Source organism: Hyperoodon ampullatus (assembly GCF_949752795.1).
Source record: "Hyperoodon ampullatus genome assembly, chromosome: 11".
Taxonomy (NCBI): domain Eukaryota; kingdom Metazoa; phylum Chordata; class Mammalia; order Artiodactyla; family Ziphiidae; genus Hyperoodon; species Hyperoodon ampullatus.
In genome coordinates, this window is record NC_136924.1 from 54,808,273 (window position 1) to 54,834,801 (window position 26,529).

At 48.9% G+C, this 26,529-nt stretch overlaps 2 protein-coding genes across 2 annotated transcripts; both read right to left on the reverse strand.

Annotated features, from left to right (window-relative positions):
• Window positions 1–700: 700 nt before the first annotated feature.
• DDX23 (DEAD-box helicase 23) lies at window positions 701–15,856 on the reverse strand. The gene is made up of 17 exons (XM_079714094.1): window positions 15,807–15,856; window positions 11,176–11,384; window positions 10,670–10,774; window positions 8,338–8,431; window positions 8,162–8,227; window positions 7,472–7,610; window positions 7,055–7,188; window positions 6,806–6,918; window positions 6,417–6,560; window positions 6,096–6,321; window positions 5,642–5,787; window positions 4,881–5,058; window positions 3,894–4,136; window positions 3,304–3,455; window positions 2,992–3,100; window positions 2,033–2,207; window positions 701–1,595 (listed from the first exon to the last, which is right to left on the reverse strand). Exons 2-17 carry the CDS (start codon window positions 11,382–11,384, stop codon window positions 1,372–1,374), a joined length of 2,457 nt encoding a protein of 818 aa, XP_079570220.1. The 5' UTR covers window positions 15,807–15,856; the 3' UTR covers window positions 701–1,371.
• Window positions 15,857–20,467: 4,611 nt separating this feature from the next.
• On the reverse strand, window positions 20,468–26,161 carry RND1 (Rho family GTPase 1; the record flags this gene model as incomplete). Its single annotated transcript, XM_079714108.1, has 5 exons — window positions 20,468–20,713; window positions 21,445–21,579; window positions 22,452–22,561; window positions 25,185–25,272; window positions 26,042–26,161. 5 exons carry the CDS (start codon window positions 26,159–26,161, stop codon window positions 20,468–20,470), a joined length of 699 nt encoding a protein of 232 aa, XP_079570234.1.
• Window positions 26,162–26,529: the final 368 nt, after the last annotated feature.

Genomic DNA, 26,529 nt, shown 5'->3' on the forward strand with positions numbered 1-26,529 from the left:
CTTTCAGCAGCACAGAAGGGACTCGTTTGGGGAGGTGGAGAAGAGGCTTAGTCACCTTACACGGTCCCTACCTCAGGCCAAAAAGGTCCTGAAGTAGTTGCAACTTGAACTCCAGGTACTTGCCCAGCTCTTTGATGGGTACGGAAGAGCATGTGATATGAGTACTGGGGGAGGACCCAGGCCGTGCAGCCCTCTAGCCCTCTCCCCACAACCTAAACTCAGCCGGGCCCAGCTCACCTCTCCGTGGTGCCTCTGGTGCCTGCCTCCACAACCTCCCATGAGCAGTAGGCTCAGCAGTTAGGGAGCCACAAGCAAAGGTCCTGAAGACTTGGTGTCAAGCACACTGCAACAGGGAGAGTGGTTCTGACTGTGCTTCACCTGCCAAAGTTTCACAACTGCTTTCCTTTCTCACCCTTGTGCAAAGCTCCCTGGAGGGTGTCCAGGCCAGAGCTACAAGTTCTGTGAAGCCAGAGCGGGGGAGGGAAGATGCATCACAGTCCTGCTGTCAATGCCTTTTCCATCTCCCCTCAGGCACCTCCTATAGACTTAAAACTATCAGCTCAGACCCTAGGCTCTTCTTTGGATGTTGATTTTCTTTCATCTCCCAAGTGAATCCACTGTGCCCAATGCTGTCCTCCTGGTCTTCTGTGGTACCAGGGAGGACCTGGGAGATGAGTTTAGCTAGAACTAAGACACAGCCTTAATATTCGTGTATTTATTCTCAGAACATACAAACTCTTCTCAGAGAATAGAAAACAGAAAGTTCACTCTGACTTCAAGAAGGACTCAGCCAGCTCCCCATCCCCACACCTGCTAAAAAATTCCCTGGGTGAGGGATGCCTAGAGTGCACAGTACCCCTTGGCACAGGGGCCGTGCACAACTCTAAACAAGGCTCTCCACTTGTTTTATAATCCGAAAGGGCAAACAGCTGTCAAAATGACAATAAGAGTCCAAGATCCATACTCCTCAGTGCCAGATCCCCTGGGTCATCTAGGGCAATGATGGTGCTGCAGCTTACGCAGTCACGTCTGTGCCGAAGAAGTCCCAGCCCGGCAGCCAAGTTTTGTTCAGTCTAGGAGGGCAGTGCCAATTGGCTGCCCCCATACCTGGCAAGAGCTGATGGCCCAATGCAATCCCAAAGCCCGCTGGAGGGGCAGGGCTGGGCCAAAACCTAGGGTAATTTGTTCTCCTTGCCTCCTAGCTTCCTCTCCTCTTACAGCCCCACACTCAGGCCTTCAGACCTGAGGGTCTGGGCCAGGGAGTCTGATTGTTTCCTAAGCCCCCATAAGAGTGCAGACCTGGGAAGAGATGTGAGGGTCCTGAAGAACAGGCTCCAGGGCACAGCCTTGAACCGCAGGGAGAGCGCTGTGTCAGGCAAAGATGGTCTCTTCCCGGCGCTTCTTGGTGAGGATGGTGCCTGGCTTGTGCTGGGCATCGGGGTGGTTGGCTAGCTCTGGGGGGCAGGAGGACACCGGGCTCTCCAGGATGGCTTGCTTCAGCTCATAGAACACAGCAGAGTCCTCTTTGGTGAGGAAGGTGATGGCCACACCACTCTTGCCTGCTCGTCCTGTGCGGCCAATGCGGTGGATATAATCTGGGGAGGGGGAGGAATGTCACTCAGGGCACCAGGCCAGATGCCCTGGTGAGCAGTGTCTGAAGCCTCCACTTCTAAAGGTTTCATCCTCCCCACCACGCTTCTGAGGGCAGTAAACACAGCTCGTGCTGCCTGATCTGCAGCGCCCACAGTGCTCTCCCCACTAGCACTGCTGATGGTGGTCATCCTACCACATTAAGACGGAGTGGCCCAGCTCCGTTCTTCTCCACACCCAGAAGACAAGAGTGCAATCCCAGGAGCTGGGACAAGACACCCAAGAGAGACACAGGGCAGGAGCTCTTCTCACTGGGACAAGCAACCCTAGGCTCAGAGCTGTGAGAGTTGGCAGCAATAGCCTCCTCAGTGGAGCTATTCGAGGAGAAATGGGCAAGGAATCTCCCTTTACCTGGATTGAAGCTGCTTTCCCCTGCACTTACCTTCAATGTTTTTGGCCATATCATAGTTGACAACCATAGACACATCTTGGATGTCGATACCACGACCCGCCACATCTGTAGCCACCAAAATATCCTTGGCCCCAGCCTTGAGGTTGGATAGTGCAAACTCTCGCTGCTCCTGGCCTTTTCCACCATGCAGCGTACAAGCATTGTACTGTTGGAAGAATGGTGAGGTGAAGAAAGAGCAATGGGATCGTGGAAAGACAGAAGTAAGGAGTGGGTGGACCGGGAGGAGGGAGGGTTGCAGAGAGCAGCAGGGGAGATGGAAAGGGGAAGGAGGCAGAAGAGAACAAGGGCAACTGAAGTAAGGAGAGAACAGATGAGCTGAAGAAAGGGATAGGAGAGATGGGGCGGGGGGTGGGGAGACACACAGGGCAAGGTCAAAGGTAAAGCAATCAGGGGTGAGATGTGGAGCCAGACAGATGAGAAGTAGTGAAAGAGAGAATGAGGGTAAGAGATGAGGGTGGAAAGCAGGGACCAAGAAATTTAAGGAAGTTTAAGCCTGAGTGGAGAGGACACACCCTTCCCCTCCAACACCAGTATCAGGAGTAAAGGACACTGATCACTAACATCTCTCCCTCCTGACTACAGCATCCTCTCTCCCAAACATAAACAAACGCGAAACACTTCGACCCACTCTACTCCATAGCCTCAGATCCTGCCAGGATGTGTCTCATAACCTCTCCCTGGCCCCAGCACACTTGGAGGAAGACACAAGGCAGCTGTGGCTGGCACTGCTGGAATGGACAGGGAGTCACAGCAATTGACCAAGTCCTCTTTATCCCCATCAACCACCGTTTTCCCTCTGACCCTGGCTTGTTAAATACTGGAGAGGTTCAAGAATAGGTAAGCACTGAAAGCAGAAGCCTAGGGGGCCCGTCTAGTTTCAGAAAGCAGCACCAAAGAGACCAGGCATTGCTCTCCCCTCCCAGACACACCCCCATCTTCTCCAGGGATTTGGCCAAAACATCACAGCCCTTCTTCTGGTTGACAAAAATGATGATGGGGGGATCAAAGCCTTGCTCCAAGATTGCCAGCAGCTTTTTCCTGGAGAGAAGAGGAAGAGAAAAATGAGCTGCATACTACCCTCCACTCCAAGTGAAATGCCCAACGCTGATCTACAAACACCAATTCCAGGATCTCCAATGCCCAGCTCTTCAACATGGCAGAACAGTCGCCCTCCAGCCACCACTCGCACTAAAAAAAGCCTCTTCTCCATTCTGCTTCCCCTGGCTCAGCTGCCCCCATACCTCTTTTCAGACTCTGACATGAGGAAGACCTTCTGTTCCACACGTTCGTGGGGCTTGCCGGCAGAGCCAATGTACACCACAGCAGGTCGCCGAAGATAGCTCCGGGCCAGACGCTCCACCGCTGGGGGCATGGTGGCCGTGAACATGACTGTCTATGAAAACAAGAGGTTCAGCCCTGGGCCCAGGCAGACACATCACACATCCCACCATCAGCACAGGCAGCGCAGCCCAAGCTGCGGAAGAGAACATGAGCCATGGTGTGAGTTTTGACAGAAGTAGTGCCGGACAGAGAGAGAACTGTCCTTTGCCTTCCCACTTCTCTCCTCAGTGCCTGTTCAGCAGAGTACTTTACATCTTATGATAACAGGGAGGGCTGATAGCATTTGCCAGCACCTGTGGCAGGCAGTAGCATGACTCTTTGGAATCACTTTTCCAGGGCTAAGAGGCTACACTGCTAGGACTGTGAGAGGACTGTACATGGTGAGCCATGCCTCACCATTCTGGAAACATGCACTTGCCTAGGGCAAGAAGGGCCCTGGAGCAGTTTGGCAACTTGCCCAACTTTTCCCAGCCTAGGGAAGCAGCCTTACTTGGCGGTACTTATGTTTTCCTGACTCGAAGTTGGCCAACATCTTCTCAGGGTCCTCGGCCTCATCCGTGTCCGGCTTCTGGTTGGTGACAGGCATGTGCTCCAGGATCTTCTGGACGTCTGGCTCAAAGCCCATATCAATCATCCTGTCTGCCTCATCCAGAACCACATAGGTACAGCGGCTCAGCACCAGGTAGCGGTTCTCCAGCACATCAATCAGACGTCCTGGAGTAGCAATCACTATCTGGGGGGTACAGTGGAATCATGTGTGGCCCCAGCAGCTACCCCTTTCTTCTCTCTTCTGTGAACCATCCACCCACTTGGGCAACAGATCCCCAATGCTAAGGAACTTTGACCCGAACCTCCAGTTATGTTTGGTAGTGAAAGTTCCTGAGAAGTGGCATGAAATCACTTGTTGCTACCTTGGATTTTTTTCAGGAATGAATGGGGTCTCTGAGTAAGGTCCAGGGTTTAGACAAAAGAAGCAACATCAACAGAACTTTCTTAGACGGAAGAGAGACTAAGCGACACTATGGAGGGGGTTGGATAAAGGGATTACACTAAGAAGCCTGCAGAAGACTTGATTCTTACAGCAGACTTCTTGTAAAAAGCTCTCCTCCCCTACCCTACTAAGAAGGCGGCAACACAAAATCAATGACATGGTCTTTCAGAGCGATTAAGAGCACAGCCTTCACATATGAATCTCAGCTCTGCCTATCACCAGCTGTGACTCTGGGCAAGTTATTAACCTGATTCTCAGCTTCACCTGTAAAATGGAAATACCGTTATCTATTCTCTTTAAGGTGGCTGTGAGAATTAATGATATACAGAGTACAATCCCTGGTGCGTAAGTCCTCCATAAATAACAGCACATATATACAAACCAGCCCCTTTCTTCATTTACTGTACATCTATGGCAGAAACTAGAAACAGAGTCCCCAGAGAGCCCTCCCAAATGGCGGGCTGGCTGCTGGCTAGGTGAACAAACCTCACAACCCATGCGCAGCCTGAAGCCCTGGTCTTCTCTGGAGATGCCGCCAATGACAGCCACAGTGCGGATGCCTAGCGGCTTCCCAAACTTGATGGTCTCTTCCTCAATCTGCTGAGCCAGCTCACGAGTGGGGGCCAGGATGATGGCGTAAGGGCCCTGGTCTGACTCTTCGATCCTGTAGTAAATGGGGCATTCCACAGTTTCATGAGCTTTGGTTCTCATCCAACCACAAACAGGAGCAAGACAAAGTCACTCTTAAGGGCAACTAAAGGGAATGAGGAGGGTGGTGGGAAAAGAATGTAACAATCGCTCTTAAAAATCAGACTCCGGGGGCTTCACTGGTGGCGCAGTAGTTGAGAGTCCGCCTGCCGATGCAGGGGACACGGGTTCGTGCCCCGGTCCGGGAAGATCCCACATGCCGCGGAGCGGCTGGGCCCGTGAGCCATGGCCGCTGAGCCTGCGTGTCCGGAGCCTGTGCTCCGCAACGGGAGAGGCCACAACAGTGAGAGGCCCGCGTACCACCAAAAAAAAAAAAAAAAAAAAATCAGACTCTGGGATAGCCAAGCTCTCCAGGGAGTGGTCCTTGCCAGCAATAAAATCATACACTTCTTTGATATCATGATCCAATTATTCCCTAATATCTGACCCAGACTAAAGGCTTCTGATTATAGACTTAAAAAGAAAACCAAATGCTCATTTGCCATTTTCACCTCTCCTGCTCAGTCAAACCCACTCCACCTGGTGTCAGCTGATGTCACCTGTCAATTTTGGGGAGAGTGGTAATCCAGACCAGCAACGGGATGAGGAAGGCTGCTGTCTTGCCGCTGCCAGTCTCAGCCACTCCAATGATGTCACGATTCTGTAGCCCAATGGGAATTGCCTGACGCTGGATAGGTGTCGGCTCCTGTAGTGACCCAGAGACAGTAATGTGTACAGGCAAAATTATACTACCTGGGCTGCTGCTGACAGAGTGGGCACATATGCTAGCACAATGGGAGGACACCAAGCACAGGGAACAGGAATCGGACCCGAGAAGAAACACAATCAACAAACAATACTTCCACCAGAAACTGAGAGACATCACCTTGGTGCCCACTGGCAGAGAAGGCACCGAACAGTCTAGGAACAAAGTTCTCTGTTCTCAGATTAAATCCGTACCCCCTAGAATCTGGGAACGCGTAAGGCCTTCTGGGCCAATCTGCTCCTTCATACCTTGTAGCCACACTTATCGATGACCTCCAAGATGTGTGGAGGCAGAGAAGAGTCCTTCCAGGATCGGATGGGATTGGGGATCTTGCCACCTTTGGTGGTGATGCTGTAGTCCTCACGAAAGATCCGCCAGTCCCTGTCTGTCATCTCATCCAACTTCTTCTGGGACCAATGCCGATCATCCCAGCGTTGCTTGGCTTCCTTCTTACGAAGTTTGCGGAGTCTTGCCCTGGAGCAGGACATGGGGAACGAAGGGGCTCGTATCCTCCATCTCCTTCCTGTAGACTCGGCTCTGCCCAACCACCCGCAGCCCTGCCCACTCACTCCTCCTGCTCCTTTTCTTCCAGCGTCCGCCTCTTCTCCATTAGGTCTCCATAGAAACGTGACTGCTCTCGTTTCTGCTGCTTTAGGTCAATGCCCGCAATGAAGCCTCGCCCCAGCAACTGCACCTGGTGCCGTTCTTTGTACCTGGGATTGAGACAGAGGAAGAGGAAAAGAGAAGGAGCTGCTAAGCACAAGGATGGAGGTGCAGACTACCAACATGTACCAGTTCCCCTTCCAGCCAGGGTCCTTCATCGCCCAGAGGGCTGGCTAACTACTATTTTACCCATCTCCTCATCCCAGCCTATCTTACTTCTATCTCTGTAGTCACTGGTTCTCTCTAGCAACTGCCTAGTTTATAAGACCTAGCACTGAGGCCTGAAGACACTCACAGGGGGTTGTAGTCAATGGAAGTGTCCTCAGATGCATCCCACTCAAAGACAAACTTGCGGTCATTGAGATGCCTCGTCCGGCGCCGCTTCTTGATGCCACCCAGGTAACGCTCCTGCCCGGGCACAGAACACAAAGCCCATCAAACGGGAGGCCCAAATCTCATATACAGAGATCAGAATGGCCAAACAACCAAACCTCCTTAGTGTGTGAGGAGCGTGGGGCCACCAAGACAGAGCTGAGGCCTGCACCTTAATGGCATGCAGTTCCTTGCTCTTATCCTTCTCCTCCCGGATCTTCTGCCGCCCTTCCTCATCCTCATTTCCGTTGGTCTCCCGCTCCATCCTCTCCCTGCGTTCCCGACGTTCCCGTTCCTGAGGGTCTTCTGTAGACCAAAGAAAGCAAAGGTGCAGAAGAACTCAGTGGAAGAAAAAAGAGGGCATGGAGGAGATCCAGACAACAGACACCAAAAGAGTAAAAAAAGGGGGGAAGATTTATGATACAAGGGAAATGGAGACCTAACAGAAAGATATTTTTCTCAGAAATTTGCCCCATCCTTCCTTCTTCCAAACTCAGAGCAAATAGGTTTCTAGCTCTCCTGAGTTACACCACAATCCCATCCCACCCTTCCCTACCCTGTCTAGGGGCTACAGGGTAAGAAAACGAACCCAACATTTTCCTGCCCAAGTCTTGGAACTGTTTCCTTTTCTTCCTCTCTTCCTCAAGCATCCTCTGCCGCTCCTCCACCTCCTGCTGCCGTCGCTTTAGGGCTTCAGCCTCTCGTTCTGCTTTGGAGAGGAACTTGGGCTACAGAACAGATTACAACTGTAAACAAAGGATCTGGGAACAGGGTATAATCACATCACTGATGACAAGATGGCAGGGGCCCAAAAATATTTGCTCAGGCATTAAACATGTTAAGGAAAACATAAATAGGCCCAGGACCCTGTTACGGGCTAAACTGTGTCTCCCTCAAAATTCCCATGTTGAAGCCCTACTCTCCAGTACCTCAGAATGTGACTGCATTTGGAGACAGAGCCTTTAAAGAGGGGATTAAGGTAACCTGAGGCTCCAAGGCTGGGCCCTAAACCAATCTGACTGTGTCCTTATAAAAAGAGAAAATTTGGACACACAGAGATACCAGGAGCATACAGACACAGAGGGAAGAGCATGTGAATATGGAAAAGACATCCATCTACAAGCCAAGGAGAGAAGCCTCAGAAGAAACAACCCCATCTGATCTCAGGCTTCTAGCCTCCAGAACTGTGAGAAAATAAATTTCTGTTGTTTAAGTCACTCAGTCCTTGTGTTCTGTCATGGCAGCCCTAGCCAACTAATACAGACCTTCAAGCTCTTACCTTAGCCTCAGCTTCTTCCTCAGCCTTTTTCTTGGCCAGAAGTTCCTCCAGGGATAATGGCTGGGCCTGAAGATAAAACACAGGACTTCAGTCCATAGAGGCTCTCTCCCTGTGAAGAACAAAGTTGGGCTTGAACTGAAGAGGAAGATGAGGAAAAAAATCCTTCCTCTTTTTACCTTAGGCTTCTTATCACCATGTTCATCCTCTTCATCCTTCCTAGAGTCTCTGTCTTTCCGAGATTTAAAATCTTTTCCTCGGCCAGGAGATAAACTTAAAGGCAAAGGAACAGGAAAAGTCCATATCACTCTTAGCCTAGCCCCTGGATGAGGCTCAGACTGAGCTCGCCGAAAGAGGATGGAAGTTTTCCCATGACTTAGCAAGACTGGCCCACGGTCATCCAACATGTCCTGAAGCTCCTTTTGCAGGCCTGGTCACTCTGCCTGCTCTGAAACCTAACGATGGCCCTGTCTTGGCCCCATTCTACCTGAATCTCCTTTTCTGAGACTATTCTCTTCTGGGAAGTGGATCTTCACTACTGATATCAAAAATATTTCCTCCAAATATTACTCAGCCATAAAAAAGAAGGAAATATTACCATTTGCAGCAACATGGATGAACCTAGAGATTATCACACTGAGTGAAGCCAGACAGAGAAAGACAAATATATGGTATCACTTATACGTGGAATCTAAAAAATAATACAAATGAATTATTTACAAAACAGAAACAAACTCACAGACACAGAAAACAAAACTTATGGTTACCAAAGGGGAAGGGGGGCGGGGAAGGTTAAATTAGGAGTATGGGATTAACAAATACACATGACTAAATATAAAATAAACAACAAGAATTTACTGGTGGCACAGTGGTTAAGAATCTGCCTGCCAATGCAGGGGACATGGGTTCGAGCTCTGATCCGGGAAGATGTCACATGCCGCAGAGCAACTAAGCCTATGCACTACAACTACTGAGCCTGTGCTCTAGAGCCCACGAGCCACAACTACTGAGCCTGTGCTCTAGAACCCGCAAGCCACAACTACTGAGCCTGCATGCCACAATTACTGAAGCCCGTGTGCCTAGCGCCCGTGCTGCGCAACAAGAGAAGCCACGGCAATGAGAAGCCTGCGTACCACAACAGAGAGTAGACCCCGCTCGCCGCAATTAGAGAAAGCCCGCGCACAGCAACGAAGACCCAACGCAGCCAAAAATAAATAAATAAAACTTTAAAAAAAATTAAAAACGTACAATTAAAAAATTTCTTAAAAAAAAGAATTTACTGTATAGCACAGGGAACTACATTCAATATCTTATAATAACCTATAATGGAAAAGAAGCAGAATATATACACACACACGTGTGTGTGTGTCTGTGTGCATATATATATATATATACACACACATATATATATATACACGAAACTGGATCACTTTGCTATACACCTGAAACTAACACAGTATTGTAAATCAACTATATTTTGATTAAAAAAAATTTTCCTCCAAACAGTATATGCATGTCAGTAGAAAAAAAAAATCCTGCATTACTTTAGAATACACAATAAATTTAGCCGACATGGCCACCCACATACACCCTTCCCAGATACTGCTATATATGTCCTTTCCTCATCTCTGCTTCCTACCAGCCCCAGCAATCTTTTCCCCACACCTGCTATAAGCTTAGTATGCAAGAGATCTCAACCCCACTGCGTTTGTTGCAAGAATTCTCTTCTTTGCCCTGAATTCTAATCTACAGATTCAGGGCCTAATAAAAACTTTGTACAGAAAGTTTCCAGGGCTTCCCTGGTGGTGCAGTGGTTAAAAATCCGCCTGCCAATGCAGGGGACATGGGTTTGAGCCCTGGTCCGGGAAGATCTCACATGCCACGGAACAACTAAGCTCATGTGCCACAACTACTGAGCCTGCGCTCTAGAGCCCGCGAGCCACAGCTACTGAGCCCGCGTGCCACGACTACTGAAGCCCACACGCCTAGAGCCCGTGCTCTGCAACAAGAGACGCCACCGCAATGAGAAGCCGGCGCACCATAACAAAGAGTGGCCCCCACTCGCCGCAACTAGAGAAAGCCCACACACAGCAACGAAGACCCAACGCACCAAAATATAAATAAGAAAAAAATAAAATAAATTTTAAAAAGTAAGTTTCCAGAACAAAGAGATCAAGATACTGGTGTATTAAGCTATCCCAACAAATATATGTTGTACATTCTGGTTAGAAAACTGAATGGTCCGATGGAGCTGTTTTGTTGGCTGGTAACCTTTTCAAACTAATTTCTAAATTCTAAGAACAAGCTGACCCTCAAGAAGTGGTGACTTCACTAACTGGTTATACTTTCTAAAGAAGGTGTGTGCCTTCTAAAAAAGACAGTTCTACAATAACTGCCAATAGGATTCACTATGGAAAATTTACTTTCCCCCGAAGCTGAGCCAGCTGAGGTGCAGAGAGGAAGCGACCAGAGCGTTGCCCTAAAGCCCACTACTCCCACCCTCTCAGGTACCTGGATCGCTTGCGGTCCCGTCTGTGCCCATCCTTATCCCGGTCTCGGTCCTTCTTATTCCGATCACGCTCCTTATCTCGCTCCCGTTCTTTGTGCCGGCGTTCTCTGAAGACAGCACATTTAAGAAAGTACATGACACTTCCTGAGTATCCTGCTTCACTGCAGCCCTAAGAAGGTTCCCATGCTCTTTTCTCCCCGAAGTAATATTTTACAAATTGGAAAATGTGTTTCCCAAGAAGTTATGAGGGAATTCTAAGAAGGTCTTAGAGCTCAGAGCTGTACTGCTAAGTATCAGTGGCAATGATAGGCCATGGATTATGTGAACAGATGGACTATCTTCCTCGATCATCCGGACCTTCATCTTACAAGTTCCCTCTTAACCTTTAAGAACTAAGAGAAATGTATGAAAGACTAATGCCCTAATATGGAGGCATCAGAGGAACCAAGAATAAAGGAGTTTGAAATGTACACTCCCTTTCCATGTAACAAACAGAAAATTACTTTACCTTTCTGCAGACTTCGAACGGGAACGGGAACGAGAACGGCTGCCTCCTCGACGCCTTTCCCTTGAACGATGCCGTTTCCTGTCTTTAGATGGGGAAGACTTCCGGTCTCGGTCTCTATCCCGTTCTCTGTCAGGAGTCCGAGATCGTTTCCTTTCCTCCTTGGAAGGTGATGCCTCACGGTCCTTCTTATCAGCCAGCTCTCCTGCCATCTGTCATGGGTAAGAGGAGTATTTATTATGTACTAGGTACTGCTCTAAACTTTTTACAAATAATTTACTTAATCTCAAAACAACCCTCTGAGGTAGATATATTGGTACGCATGCTTTATGGATGAAGAAGCTGAAGCTCAGATATATAAAGTAACTTGCCTCAGGACACACGGGTGTTGAGTGTCAGAGTTTTAGGCAGTCTGGCTCCAGAGGCCCATTCTTATTCATTAATGCTATGTTATTTCTCTGGGATTCCTTTTTGTATATATTCATTTCCAAAAGTATACAATGAATATACCTTATTTTTATAATTAGACTGCAAGAGTATTAAAAGAAATGTTAGTTAATGAATAGTATACTAGCTATCTCTAGAAACATCTTGTTTTGTTTATCTTAGGAGTCTACTGTGTCTGCCAGCCCACCAGGATCAGTCAACATATATACATCTAAGGGAGATAAGTTCTCTTGAGCTCAAAAAGAAAGCTCAAAAGAGAAAAAAGGAGTTTAACTTAGAGATTTGGGATTATGATCAGCACCTCAAGGAAATCTAAATTCAAATAGAGAAACTCACTTTTACTCAGATTAAAAGAAATGTATTTCTAGTTATGCAATGGCAAGAACTTTGTGAAGGGTACATAGGACTCCATACACTTTGGTTTTACAACTTCCTGTGAATCTACAATTATTTTAGAATTTAAAATAAGGGAGGGAGGAATGGAGAGAGGGAAGGAGGGAAAGAGGGAGGGAAGAAGTGTACCAGAAACTAGAGATCACAGACGTTCTGACTCATGTTCCCTACTCAGATTTTCACAACCTTGATTGTGATCCAGTCCCATGAAAAGTTTGAGCAGCAATCTGTTCTGTCCCCATACTGCCTAGGGGACATTGAACACCATGCCACACTGTCAACTGTCCTTCAGACTACAAAATCTACTTCAACCAGGTGTTAAATTCAGACAGCAAGTCTGAATCTGCCTCTATTCCACCATCACCACCACCATCCCTAAGCCTCAGGATATACTTTTCAGAACTTACTTTAACCCCAAATGGTTCCAACGAAATAACAGTTCCCTAAGCTTTAGCTTACGATCCCCCTTTCCCAAGTAATTCCTGCCATATATTTTTAAGAAGGGAGAGTATGTAAAGAAGAGAAAAAAATGAACAAGTAGCACTTTCAAAAGGCAGAGACAACCCATTTTACCTCAAAATTGCCAGTACATCATGCATATCACATGGAAATTATACTTATGTCTCGTCCACTTATAGCCCTAAGAAAACAATCCAGGGACTTCCCTGGTGGCACAGCGGTTAAGAATCCACCTGCCAATGCAGGGGATACTGGTCAATCCCTGGTCTGGGAAGATCCCACATGCTGCAGAGCAACTAAGCCCATGCGCCACAACTACTGAGCCTGCGCTCTAGAGACCGCAAGCCACAGCTACTGAAGCCCATAAGCCTAGAGCCCGTGCTCTAGCCCATGCTTCACCGCAACGAGAAGCCCGCGCACCGCAACGAAGACCCAACGCAGCCAAAAATAAAAATAAATAAATAAAATAAAATAGCCCTCTTCTATTAAAGAAAAAAAGAAAACAATCCAGAGGAAAGGCCATCTTCTCTATAAATCATCCTGGACATCAGCATTCTTTCGACAAATATTCACTGAGTACCTGGTTGGTGCCAGAAACTATTCTAAGTACTAGAGATACAGCAGTAAACAAAACAAAGTCTCTGATCTCATAATGCTTAAACTCCAGTGAAGCAGACAACAGTTAGGCAGAAAGATAAGAGAATTTCAAACAGTAATGAGTGCTAATGAAGAGAGTAAAACGGGTGACGTGATGGGGAGCATTATGAACAAGAGATAGAAGGCTCTGGAAAGAATTTTTTAGATGACATGTAAGCTGAGACTTGAATGATGGGAAATAGAGTCTGCAAAAATCAGGGAAAAGAATTTATTGGGCAGAAGGGACAGTAAGGCACTGGGGCAAGAACTAGCTTAGCATGTTTGCCAATTGAAAATAGACTCATGGGCTTCCCTGGTGGCGCAGTGGTTGAGAGTCCGCCTACCAATGCAGTGGACACGGGTTCGTGCCCCGGTCCAGGAAGATCCCACATGCCGTGGACCGGCTGGGCCCATGAGCCATGGCCGCTGAGCCTGCGCATCTGGAGCCTGTTCTCCGCAACGGGAGAGGCCACAGCAGTGAGAGGCCCACGTACCGAAAAAAAAAAAAAAAAAAGAAAAGACTCGTGTGGGACTTCCCTGGTGGTCCAGTGGTAAAGAATCCACCCTGCAATGCAGGGGACGAGGGTTCGATCCCTGATCGGGGAACTAAGATCCCACATGCTGCGGGGCAACTAAGCCCATGTGCCACAACTAGAGAGAAGCCCATGCGCCGCAACGAAGATCCTGCATGCCACAACAAAGACCCACCGCAGCCAAAAATAAAAATAAGTTAAAAAAAAAAAAAAATAGACTCATGTGAGGAATTCCTTGGCGGTCCAGTGGTTAGGATTCAACGCTTTCACTGCTAGGGCGGGGTTTGATCCCTGGTCAGGGAACTAAGATCCCGCAGGCTACACGGCACGGCCAAAACAAATAGACTCATGTGGCTCAGTGGCAGTGACCGAGGTGGAAGACTGATTTGAGATGAGTTCAGGGAGGTAGGCAGGGGTTAGATCATGGAAATGTGTTTCAGGCCAGGGTAAAGGAACTTGGGTTTTAATCTAACTGCAGTGGGAACCTTAGAAAGGTGTTAAACAGGAAGTGATGTGGTCTTATTTTACATTTTCAAAGAATTACTTTGGTGACTTGCAAGAAAATATATGGTAGGGAGGCAACAGTGGACACAGAACCACTGAGAATGCTATTATAGTAGTCTACACAAGAGATGACAGTGGCTTGTTCTAGGAAAGTGGCAATGGAGATGAAAAGAAGTAGAGGGCTTCAGGGTACATTCTGCAGGCAGAGCTGATAGGACTTACTGATGAAGGGAGGAAACAAAGAGGACAGACAAACATAACTCCTAAATTTATGGTCTGACCAACTGGTTAAATGGTTCACGGTGCCATTAGCGACCAGAGGAGACTGGGGAAGGAAAAGACTTAGAAGAAATCAAAAGTTTCATTTTGACCATATTGAGTGTAAGATGTCAATAAGAAAACCAAGTGGAGATTCCAGAAAGGCAGTTGAAAGTGTAATTCTGCAACTCAAGAGAGAGTCTGGAGACAGTAACTTGAGTTATCAATATATAGATTGCTTTTAAAGCCATGGGACGCTAAATGATATTACCTAAGTAGGCATTCTAGGTAAAGAAGAAATTAGAAGAGGACCCAGGATTGACCTCTGGAACACTGTAACATTTAGAAGTCAGGCACAGGAGGAGCCAGAGGAAAAAACTGGAAAGAAACAACAGCCAGTGAGAAAGAAGAAAAAATAGTAAAGTACGGCATCACAGAGGTCAAAAATGTGTTTCAAGGAGGGAGGGGTTACCTGTGTCAAGTGGTGAAAGACTAGAAGATAAAGGAGTGACCCTTGCATTTGTAAAAGCAGAGATGGCTTGGTGACCTTTGACAAGAACTGTTTCAGTGGCATGGAGGGGGTAGAAGGCTGAGTGGAGTGAGCTTAGAAGAGAATGAGAAGTGCAAATAAGAAGAAAGTAAACGTAGGAAACTTATAGGTTCCGCTTATCACAAACCTCCGCATCTTTGAGTTCCTCAGTTCTTGTAGGGCAGGGGCAGTCTTTTTTTCATTCAATGAACTATGTACTTATCAAGCATCCATTATATGCAAGGCACCATGTGAGTTACAAAAGGAAATCAGGAAGATCCTGTCCACAGGAAGCTTACAAAACAACAGAGGGTTATGAGACACATAGCAAGATGCAGGCTCAGATGAATTATTGCAGGAGTTCAAAGAAGAAGTTTACTTTCACTTGTAAAAGGGAATTTGGAAAGACTGTAGAGGAAGTAGCTCTTGAGCACTGAAATATAGGTAGAATTTGAAGATGTATAACTGAAGGTGCCAGGAAGAAGTCATTCCCGGAAAAAGAAATAATACAGGAGGAGCAGAGGCGGGAAAGCATGACTGGTTCTGGGAGAAAAGCCAGAGTTTCAGTTTGGCTGGAGCAAGGGCTACTCGAAACATGAAGGAATAAAGTCGAACTGAGGGTATCACAGGTGCTGTGCGCGTGGGAAAAGGTCTGACCTGGAACATCGTCCAGGGACCTGCTCTGTGCCCCCAGGAGCCAACACTCCCGCTGGGGCCCGCGCCCTTTCGCTCCTGCCCGCCAGAGCTTTCCAAGCTCGTGCCCCTTCCCTGAGGCGTTCTTCCCGTCTTATCCCGGAGACAGGAGCCACCGCTGTGCCCTCACTCTCGCCTTCTCTGCAAGCTCCTGGAAAACGCTTCCATCGCCCGAGACTCACCACTCTTGAGTCCGAACCGCCCAACGCGGCCTCAACGTCGCCGAGCAGTCGCCATCTTTCCCGTTTCCTGGTCGCCGGGCTGCTCCCCCGGCCGCGCGGCAAGCTGGGAAGGCGAGTTCCTGGTACCGGGCAGCGCAGGCCGACAGCGAGGGCCTGAAAACTACCAATCCCAGAATGCACGGTGAGAGCGTCCGCCCCTGGCCGCGAGGGCCGCTGGGCAATGTGGTTCGCCAAACATTTGAGTCTGCGGGAGGAAGAGTTTTTCGTGGGCCGGCCTTTCTCAAAAGGTTTTTCTCTGCGCGGACGCAGTCCTCCTGGAATATGCTGGTTTTCCTAGAAACTGTAGTTAATGACATCATGGCCTGTGGCTTACAACGGAGAAATTTAAGGCCTTCCTTAGATAGCAATAGCACGTAATTATAACTAGCAACTACAGTAACAACTATAAATACCGTTTATGGAAAAGCGTTTTTACAAAAAATCTTTGAGATAGATTATTAGCCCCATTTTACGGGTGGACAAACTAAAAGTTAAGTTACAGGAGCAGCCTAGTATTTCCCAATGAGGGTGGGACAATTCACGGTGTGAGACTATCCCACGTTTAGGAGGACATTTTAGCAACCCTGGCCCAGCGGTAACACCCTGGTTACTGTGACAACTCAAAATGAGCCCACACAATGGATTCCAAAGGCCTCCTGGAAGGATGGTATCTCCTGGGCTGTGGCACCTGGTTTTCTCAACATTCCAGATAGGACTTGCGTTCTTCACTCTCTTGCTCTTTGGAATCTGGCCAGTTGTTTGGGTTATCTTAATACTTTTTTGTTCTTTCTTTCTCCTAGTTCCCTCTGTTCAGTCCTCCAATGAGAATTTTTTCCCCAAAATTGTACTTTCACTTTGTTTCTCTTTGGTCATATGGTTCATAATTCTACCCCCCTTCCTCCCAAACAAAAACAAAAACTCTGGCAACTTCTAGGACGGTTTAGATAGATACCAGGAAGTAACTAATGCCTCTTTCCTTCCCTTTTTCCCATCACCAGCTTTTTGGTTTCAATCTCACATAGCTTTAGTTCTGGTTTTTCTCTCTGAATGTGTTCAGTTCTACTGAAGCAGAGCCTGGCATAGGCCCAAATAATCCTAAAGCTCTGAGCCTCAGGCATAAAGGCCCAAAGGAACCCTGGGATAGGCACATTTCTGCTCTTAGAACTCTGCAGCCTTTGAGCTGCCCGCTTGGATCACACAGAGAGAATGGAAAAGTTGTCTGAGGTCTGTTGGGTGTAATTCACCCAGTGAACACCGGAGGGCTATCCACTCACGGAATGGAGCTAACAATCAGACCAAAGGTGTAGAGCTGCAGTTGCTATTTACTAAGTATTGATACCTCCTAGTACCCAACTCTGTGCTGGACACTTAACTTACATTACCTTTTTTTAAAAATAAATTATTTATTTATTTATTTCTATTTTTGGCTGCGTTGGGTCTTCGTTGCTGCACGCGGGCTTCTCTCTAGTTGTGGCAAGTGGGGGCTACTCTTCGTTGCGGTGCGCGGGCTTCTTACTGCGGTGGCTTCTCTTGTTGTGGAGCCCAGGCTCTAGGCACACGGGCTTCAGTAGTTGTGGCACGCGGGCTCAGTAGTTGTGGCTCACGGGCTCTAGGCTCATGGGCTTCAGTAGCTGTGGCGCATGGGCTTAGTTGCTCCACGGCATGTGGGATCTTCCTGGACCAGGGCTCGAACCCATGTCCCCTGCATTGGCAGGCGGATTCTTAACCACTGCCTCACCTGGGAAGCCCTAACTTAACTTGTTCTTCTAACAGTATAAGATGGGCATTATCTCCATTTTACTGATAAGGAGATTGTGGGCCAGAAAGATTCTAAGTCCACATAGTTAAAAGAATGGAGCCAGTATTCAACTCCAAGTTCATTTAATTTCAGAGTAGATACTCTTTCCCCATTTCCAGGCTACCATTCTCAATCATCTTTAAAGATCAGTAAATAGAGACCCAGAAAGTTGATGAAGCTTGTCCAAGTTCAGAGTGGCAGAGTTCCCCTAGTACTGGTGCACACCTCTCTCACGGCACATGTAAGACATTGAGCTTAAAGGATACTTGCATGGTTTGTCCTACCCTGCTAGTTCTTTCACAAATATGCATCTTTGGAGATGGAGACAGAGGGACTACATTTTAGTAAGGACCATAGGGAGACAGTCTCCTATTTAGGTACCACATGGCTAGCAGTAAGGGGCCCATGGAATTACAGTTAACATTGAGACTGGGTTTGAATCCTGACTCTACTACTTAACCAGAGTATGATCTTGTACAAGTTATGTGGAATCTCTGGCTTTTCTATTTCTTCTTTCATAAAAGAGGGATAATAATACCATTTGCCACACAGGATAGGATAGCAGAGCAGTAAAAAGTGCATGTTCTGTAGAGAACAAACTAGTGGTTACCAGTGGGGAGAGGGAAGGGGCAATATAGGGGTAGGGGGCAAAAAGAGTTATTATGGGATTATATGAAATCATGTGTGTGAAACTTTTGAAAATTGTAAAGCACTATAGAACTTGAAGACTCATTCAATTTTTAAAAAGTGAAAAAAAAATTAAATGGTTAAACTTTAAAAAAAAAAGTGCATGTTCTGGAGCCAGGTTGCCTGGATTTGTATCCAGGTTCTATCACTTTCTAGCTGTGTGACCTGAGGCACATTAATCTCTCTGAACCTCAGTTTCCCTCTCTGTAGAATGACGTCAGTAGTACCCCATAGCGTTATCACAGGAATAAGTAACATATAAAGAACTTATAAGCAGCCCTGACCCATAGTAAACATTTAACAAATGTTAACTATTTTCATTTATGTGGTTAAATGTGATAATGTAGAGGGGATCGGGAGTTTGGGATGGGAGTTTAGGACGAGAATATGAAAAAGAATATATATATATATGTATAGGTATAACTAAATTACTTTGCTGTACAGTAGAAATTAACACAACATTGTAAATCAACTATACTTCAATAAAAATTTTTTTAAATGTGATAATGTAGGTAAAGCACTCAGCACAATGCTGAGCACATAGTAAGTACTCAATACACAGTAACTATTTCCAGTACAGTATGAAAGTTGGAAAAAAGAGCCATAAGCAGCTGAAGAGAAGGGATGTTAAGGCCCCTGCGCTGCCATCAACAGGCCATGGACTTGGAAGTTCCAGAAAGCAGAAGGCATCACCTCGCCTTGAACTCAGAGGAGACCAGAACCCTTGGAACCTCCCAGCCTTGGCTTCAGTCTGTCTACCTTCTGCAGGGGTTGGGATCTCAGCAGCTTGGATCTCCTTCTGATGATTCCACTGGACCTTGTCTCTCTCCTCTAGACTCTCCAGGGCAAAGGTTCTCAAGCACGAGTGATTTTGCACTGAGGGACATTTAGCAACATCTGGAGACATTTTTGGTTGTGACAACTTAGGGGTGTTACTGACACCTAGCAGGTAGAGGCCAGGGATGCTGTCAAACATCCTCCAGTGCACAAGACAGCCTCCACAACAAAGCATTATCTAGTCCAAAACGTCATTTGTTCTGAGGTTGAGAAACCCTGCTCTAGGGCTAAGGAGATCTTCATTGGCTTAGCAGGACTTGGGTGGGGAAGGGGATGAGGCAGGGGGTGGGTCAGAGGGAGGCGATCCTTGTTGGAAGTGCCAGGGAACAGTGGAGGCAGCCACTCTGCAACCCACAGAAAGGACCTCAAGACAGCTTTTCCTCATTATCGAAGACCAAAGGAAACAGAGACAGGAACTAAGGATACGGAGCCAACTTCTTTATATGTGCTATATTGTTCAGTAATAAATAGGTTTTCTTCTTTAAACACAGAACATATAACAGACTGAAACACTCCCCCCTCCCCCCGGTTCCAAAGACAAGAGTCTATAAAACAAATGCCAGCTATACTGCCCTAAGGGCAGAAAAAGTCTTGTGACCCCCACCCAGCCCTGCATCCTGCAGCACCACCACCCCCATGCTGCAAGAGAAGGGGGTCTGGGGCTTCTCCCTTGGACCCTGGGGACTTAGGTGAGAAGCATGTGAATGTATGATGTCACCTCTCCATGAGGCATGGGCTATGCAAAGATGAGGTTTCCTTCTCATTGGCTCTGACCAGCTCCTGCTCTTCTGATTTCAGTTACCAGTTACGAAGCACCTGGGCTCAGCTCCCAGAGGAGTTGCCTCTTGGCTTCCCCACTCTCCATTCCTCTGTGGCCTCCTCGGAGGGGAAGGGAAGGGCTCAGGGACCCCTCCCATCCCCTGGCCTGCATGGAAACGCTGTGTGGAAGAGGCATGATGCTGAAGGTGAGGCTCCTGTAGGCCCCCAACCAAAGCCATGAGGCCAGCATGCCCCCCCAAAGCCCCACACCTTTCCTGCCTCTGGAGCGGAGGGCACTGGGGCAGCCGGCCCCTCCACCACCTAGTGCCTGGCTTGGGGTGTGATGGTTCTTTCGCAGTGTCAGGTCCTCAAGCCGGGCCTGGCTCTTTCCTTGTCCCATTCCTGTCTCCTTCCAAGCCCTCACCGTGGCTGTCTGAAAACCTCGCGTCCAGTGTCCTAAATTGTCTCCTCCTCCCTCTCCCCATGCCTCTGCAACCCAAGGGAGGAAGTGGGAGGTTGTCTCCCTTCTCCAACCCCAACTTCACATAATGGAACAGCTTTTGGCTTTTTCCTTCTTGAAGGTGGAAGAGATGAGTTCGGAACGACTGGGGAGGTGGAGCAGTCGCTTGGAGAGGCTTCGGACAGGGCTCTTCGGGGGCACTGGGCTGGGCTTGTTCAGACACACCATGGACGCCGTCCGGAAGATGCTATGGATACTCTTTTCTGAGGTGAAAGCCGAGCCTTCCAGGTAGATTTCTGCACCCAGCTGCTTGGCTATTGCACAGCCCTGCGGGAGGAGTGAGGTCATCAATGCAGTGATCCAAAATGGCTCTGAAACACTGCCTTCTAAGGTTAGTGGTCCTCCCCAGGGCTGCTCCGATGGACCCAACTGCCAGTCTCCCACCACCACCCTCTGCTGATTATCTTCTGAAGGTGAAGCCTGACTGCACCTTAAGTCACTTGGCACACTTTGTAAACCATACTGATGCCAGAACAAGTAAATCGGAATTTCTGGGGGTACGCCGAGGCGTTAGGATTTTTAAGAGCTGCCCAGATGATTGCAATGTGAAACACTGGTTTAAAAGAAATGATCCTTACAGTCCCATGTGCATAAGAAGTTATCCAGGGATTTAATTAAAAATGCAATTCCCGTACTTTTCTCCCAGAGTGACTCTATAGATAAGGAGTCAGGAATTCTAACAAGCACCTCTCGTGATTCTAATGCAGGTGGTCCTCAAAAAAAAAAAAAAAAAAAAAGAAAAAACAGCTGAGAAACACTGGCACACACAGGAATGGCTCACCTGCCAAACTATAGCATGAATCTGGGTAAACCGGTACCCAGCACCTCTATCCAGGTAACTAGTTTCCTGATTATAGATGGCCCCACAGAATACCAATTCTCTCTTGCTGTAGTGAGTGAGTGTGAGCAGGGGCCATATTTCAAGCCCTCTCCTGTAGCCTTCCCCAACTCAGCCCCCAGCACACACGAGGGCCCACACACACACCACACACACACACCTGCTCGTAAGAGATGGGTGCCTGCTTCTGGTGGGACAGCTCCATCAGAGTGCTCAGGTCTGTTCGCAGGTCTGTCTTACAGCCGATAAGCAAGACACGGGTGCTGGGACAATAATCGAGGATTTCCGTCCTCCACTGAAGAGCCGTGCAAGGAGATGGGAAGGAGGAAGGAAGGAGAGTCAGTGGCTGACGGACACCCGGAGAAACCCAGTTGGCAACATCACACACACCATCCAGTATATCACCAGCTCAGCCCTCCTTCTGAGTCACAGCACCACCACTGCACTAATTACATCATCTTCCTGCCCGTGAGGGCTTTGGGGCCACAGGAATGCTGATCCAAGAGTCTGTCCCCAAATTCAACAGCCCAGTCACCAGAGAGAGCACAGAGGCAAATCTCCCACTCTCTGCCAAGCATATGGGGCATGGGTCTGCCCCTCAACCCAAAGGGCTTCACAAGTCCAGAAAGCCAGGAAGAAGCCAACCAGTCTCTTTCCAAGGGAAGGAGATAATCCCAGAGTCTTCTGGGAAACTAGCCTAGTTCCACAAGCTTTCCTGGGACTCCTCAGTATGGGCAGACCTTGCTACTCGGACCAAGGCATTTCCTACCAGCAGTTCAGCTCAGGCCTGCCTGGCTTGCCCAGTCCAGGAGGCCTGGGATCAAGGTCTATAAAAGCTGCCACCAAAAGGCCCCTTCCCCGACCCTCAAACCATATCACCATATGGTCCTCTACTCTCAATCCCTCACTTCCTGAGTCTCAACACTTCCCTCCCTTGCTGGGCCTCTGACAGAGCAGTGCAGGATAGAGGCAAAGGCAGGATGCAGAGGGGACTGGAGATCTGGGTTCTAGTCCCGGAGCTGTAGCTAATGTGGCCTCAGGCAAATCTCTTCCTTCCCTGGCCTCAGTTTCTTCCTGTTACACAAGAGGGGATTAGATGACAAGGTCCCCAAGATTCCTTTTTGTTCTCAGGCTGAGCTAGAGATAGCAGAGTTTATCCAGCCTTACCTTCTTGAGTGCACTGTCCACTGTCTCTGGACGGCTGATATCAAAGCATAGTAATACTGCATCTGAGTCGCTATAGCAGAGTGGACGGACATTGTCATAGTAGGGAGATCCTGGTAGAGAGGAGAGAGAGCTGATGGTGAGCCATGGCATTCTCCCTCCCTACAGGCCTAAACCAAAAGAGCCCTGGGAATCCCATGCTTGGTCCCTTAGGTGAGATGGCCCCACCCATCTCCCAGGGGAATGTGCTCCAGTGCTGAAGCTTGGGACCTGACTGCCTGCCAGAAGGCGGTACAAGAATATCATCTTCCTTAGTCCTAAAAAAGGGAAAGGGGGCAAAATAAAAGGGAGGTGGGGTATAATTTGGCGCTGTCTGGATCTCCTACAGTGGGCTTAGTTGCAGGTCCACCCGTTTTCTGAGTCCCAGGGAAAGCTGCTCCTACCCCTACAGAGAGACGAGGCCTTGTTTAAGGTCTCTTTTCTAGAGTCTGCCTGCTGCCCAACCTCTGCTCTAGGGTCTCCCCAGTGAAGGAACAAATCTGCATGTTACATAACTGGCTGCCCTGCTTCTTCGCCGTGGGGTCAGAACTCTAGGAGGCTGGCAGGGGAGGGAGAGCATCAAGAATTCAGTGTCCCCCTCCTCCTCCCACCCAAATCAGCTTACGCTGTAAAGGGCAAAAGGAAAGCTGTAGCCCCTATCCCAAGATCTCAGGGAGGCGTTCTCAGAGACAGCAGCGCCAATAGCTGGGAATTAGAGGCTCGAATAAGGGTCCTTCACTGGGAGGGGAGTAGGCAGTGCAGACTCAGGTGGTCCAATATGGGAGAATGCTAGGGGTTGAGCCTTCCTCCCTCCACCCTGGGGAAGGAAGAGTAGCAGATTTGGAACCCAGACAATCCGTGCTCAGAATAGTAAGCAGCCCCTCTCCCTGAACCGCAATCGCCATGGAAACTGGGGGGAATCCAAGCTGAGGCGGGGGGGGGGTTAGTTGTTAAAATTAAAAAAAAAAAAAGGAGTAAAGGGGAGTTGGGATAGATGCTTGCTCCTTCAGCAATTGGTCCCCATCCCTCTCTGAGGTGGGGTCTTAACACAGCATCACTGAGCAAAGGGAGCACTGCAGCACTGGGGAAGGGGGAGGGGAGGAGGCCTCCATTCTGGCTCCAAGCGATCCCCCCTCCCCTAAGACCAGCAAGTGAATAATGGGAACAGGTTCAACCCTGGCCCCAGTGCTGGGAAGCCCCATCCCACACACCCCTGCCTCTCCTTCCTTGTGGGCACCTCATTTGAAAGAGGGAGTTTGAGGATGCCTGCATCCTTTCAGAACTCGGGGGGAAGGGTGGGGGGGATGCGACACAGGGAATAGAGACCACCTTGCTGACTTTCCATTATCTGGACTGGGATTCAAGGGCTGCATTCTGACTGTGGGAGGAGGAGGAGGGGCTCTTTGGGGTGGTGGTAGTGAAAAGAGATGAGCTGCAGTAAGATTCTGGGAAGATTGAGAGGTGGGCAGAGTACAGCAGACGAAAAACCATACATCATGCAGCCAAGCTGCATACCAGTCCAATCCAGCCAGCACAGCACAGTCCAGGATAACCAGAATCCTGCCTCCCAGCCCCTGGAACTGCAACGGAGGAAAGCATACCTCCGTTGAGGTTGAGGAATTTCTGTTTTGTTTTGGGGAGTGGGGAGCAAAAGGAAGTCTCATTTTCTGTTTACCCATCCCCTACCTCCAATCTTTCGAGACCTCAAAATTGGATGATGGGAATAACAGCTCTTTGGAGGAGTAGGATGGCATATTTATATGTAACAGGAAACCCCTAGTGATTTATAGTTCCTCTTTAAACTCAGCCTGAATATGCATTTTTTGGAGAGAAGTGGATTTTATTTTCTTTCTCCTATTCCTGGCTTTTAGTCCTTAATTGCGAATCTGAGCTCAGTCTATTAAAAAAGGGCTGGGCTAAAGAGATAATGAAGGGGTCAGAATCAAAGCAAAGGATAGACTAGCACTGCAGGTTTAGGGATGAGAGGCTTGAAACATATTGCTTTCTATGATCCAGAAAGACAGAGCATCTTCTACCTCAGCCCAGTCAGAGCCAACACCCCCCCAACTACGTACAACGTGACCATGCCCCATATTAAGCCCCCACCCTCCAAAACACTGACGATGCATCGCTTCATCCTTAGCCGCAGAGGTATGACAGTGGGGCTGAGCTGCGGCAGGCAGGGAGGCAGCAGTGGCCCGAGATGGAATGCAGGAGAGAAAACTGAGTCAGGAGCAATATTTCCCCCAAAGCAGGCTTGTCTCCTTGCCTCACGCACAACGGCCTCCAGCAGCACTGCCTCCTGCCTCTTCTTTGGCTTTGCTCTGGGGCAGTAAAGGCTGTGTGTGTGTGTGCTGGGCGGCAGGGAGTGGAAATGGAGAAGCCCTAACTGTCTCCTCCAGTAGTCTTCCGGGGTCCATCCACCTCACCATCTCAGCCCTCTGAAGGATGGAGCCAGACCCAGAGAAGTGAGTAGCTTCTGGAGTTTATCCACTCTGCACCCCTGGACCAGCCAACTGAGCTGGTCAAACCCTCCCCGCAACCCCAACCAAAGAATCTTCAGGTCCCCTTCTTTCCGTTTCCTGGCAAGCACCAAACTCCTTCTCCCCATCAAAGAGGGAAACAATTTCTAAAAGACAGCAGCTGCAGCAGACCAGTGCGGGGGGGAAGGGGGGGACTTGGGGCCAGCAGTCTTACCCGAGGTGTCCCAGAGACTGAGCTCCACTCTCTGTTCCTCTGTCTCCAGGCAGGCTGTGTAATTCTCAAACACAGTGGGCACATACGTCTGTGAAAAGAGAGGAACTATTCACACCCTGGGTGTCCCTACCCTTGTAACCCTCCAGTTAGTGCTGGCTACACAAGAAGCCGCTCATCCTAGTGAGACACTAAAGTGTCAGGACATAAGGAGAGGAGGGGATACCTGGGGCAGGAGGGACCACATGGGACAGAGGAGGGGGAGTGTAGAGGCACAGACACTTTGCTCCATCTCAGAGTAAGAAATGTGAATGGCTGCCTGCCAGGGACAAGCCCCCCATATCCTAGATGGTCAGGGAGACACACACACACAAGGAATCCTCTTGTCCCCAGATTTGTCTGTCTTCCAATTTCACAGCCACAAGCCAATTCTAGCGCTTTATCTTTTCCCCACAAGCCCCTTGGACCAGCAGGGCAGCAGAAGCCTGCCTGGGGACAAGCGCATAGAACCTTTGAGGATGGGTGAAGGGACGGACAGGTATTACGTCAAGAAAAAACCCCAGACTCTCAAATGCCTTCAGTTCCCTCTCCCAAGAGCAGACTCCAGGATGAAGGGAGGTAGGAGGGGATTTGATGGGGGGGGACCTATGGGTGAAGAGGTGAGGAGGAGCCTGCGGGGCGGCAGAAGTGGAACAGGTCTCAGGGGAAGCTAAGGCAGGGCGGTCCTCCAGCCAGAAAGCGGCTGAGGATGGGGAGGGGTGGGGCGGGGTGAGACAGCTCCCCTGGGTGGGTGGGAATCTACCCCCAGAAGGCATGCGGGCAAGGAGGAAAGCTGGCCAGCGGTCGGGCGAGCAACTCACCTCGGGATAGCAGTCTTTCGCCAACACCTGTAACATAGCTGTCTTCCCACACTGCACATCCCCCACCAGAACGAGCTTACATCTGGCCACGATTGGCTGGGGGGCCCGTCTCTCCTTCATGGCTGCAGCCTCCGCGGGACCTGGACTCGGATTCAGAGAGGAGAACGTTGCGCCAGGTGCGTCTCAGCACAGGACCCAGTCGGATTCCCTGTCTCTCTCCAACTGAAAAAGAGGCCGGCACAGCCTCCTTATATCACCCTGGCTGAGCCAATCACAAGAGGGGGCGGACTCTGCCACAGCCAATCCCCGAGGTGGGATCCCCTCCAGCAGCCAATGGCAGGAGGTTCTGAGTCAGAGCCCTCTTTTTCCCTTCCCTTTCTCTTAAAGCTGCACCTTTGCTTCCTCTGAAAGGGGATTCCCACGTTGTTTTGCATTTGTATTGGGGTTGAGGGTAGGAGGGGGGATGAAGCAAAATTTAATGGTCTTGT

Coding starts and splice junctions, on each gene's coding strand:
- DDX23 (XM_079714094.1), bottom strand. CDS start 11,384: ATGGCAGGAGAGCTGGCTGATAAGAAGGACCGTGAGGCATCACCTTCC. Junction 10,775..11,175: donor CGTTCGAAGTCTGCAGAAAG/GTAAAGTAATTT, acceptor TGCTGTCTTCAG/AGAACGCCGGCACAAAGAAC. Junction 8,432..10,669: donor CGGGACCGCAAGCGATCCAG/GTACCTGAGAGG, acceptor TTTGCCTTTAAG/TTTATCTCCTGGCCGAGGAA.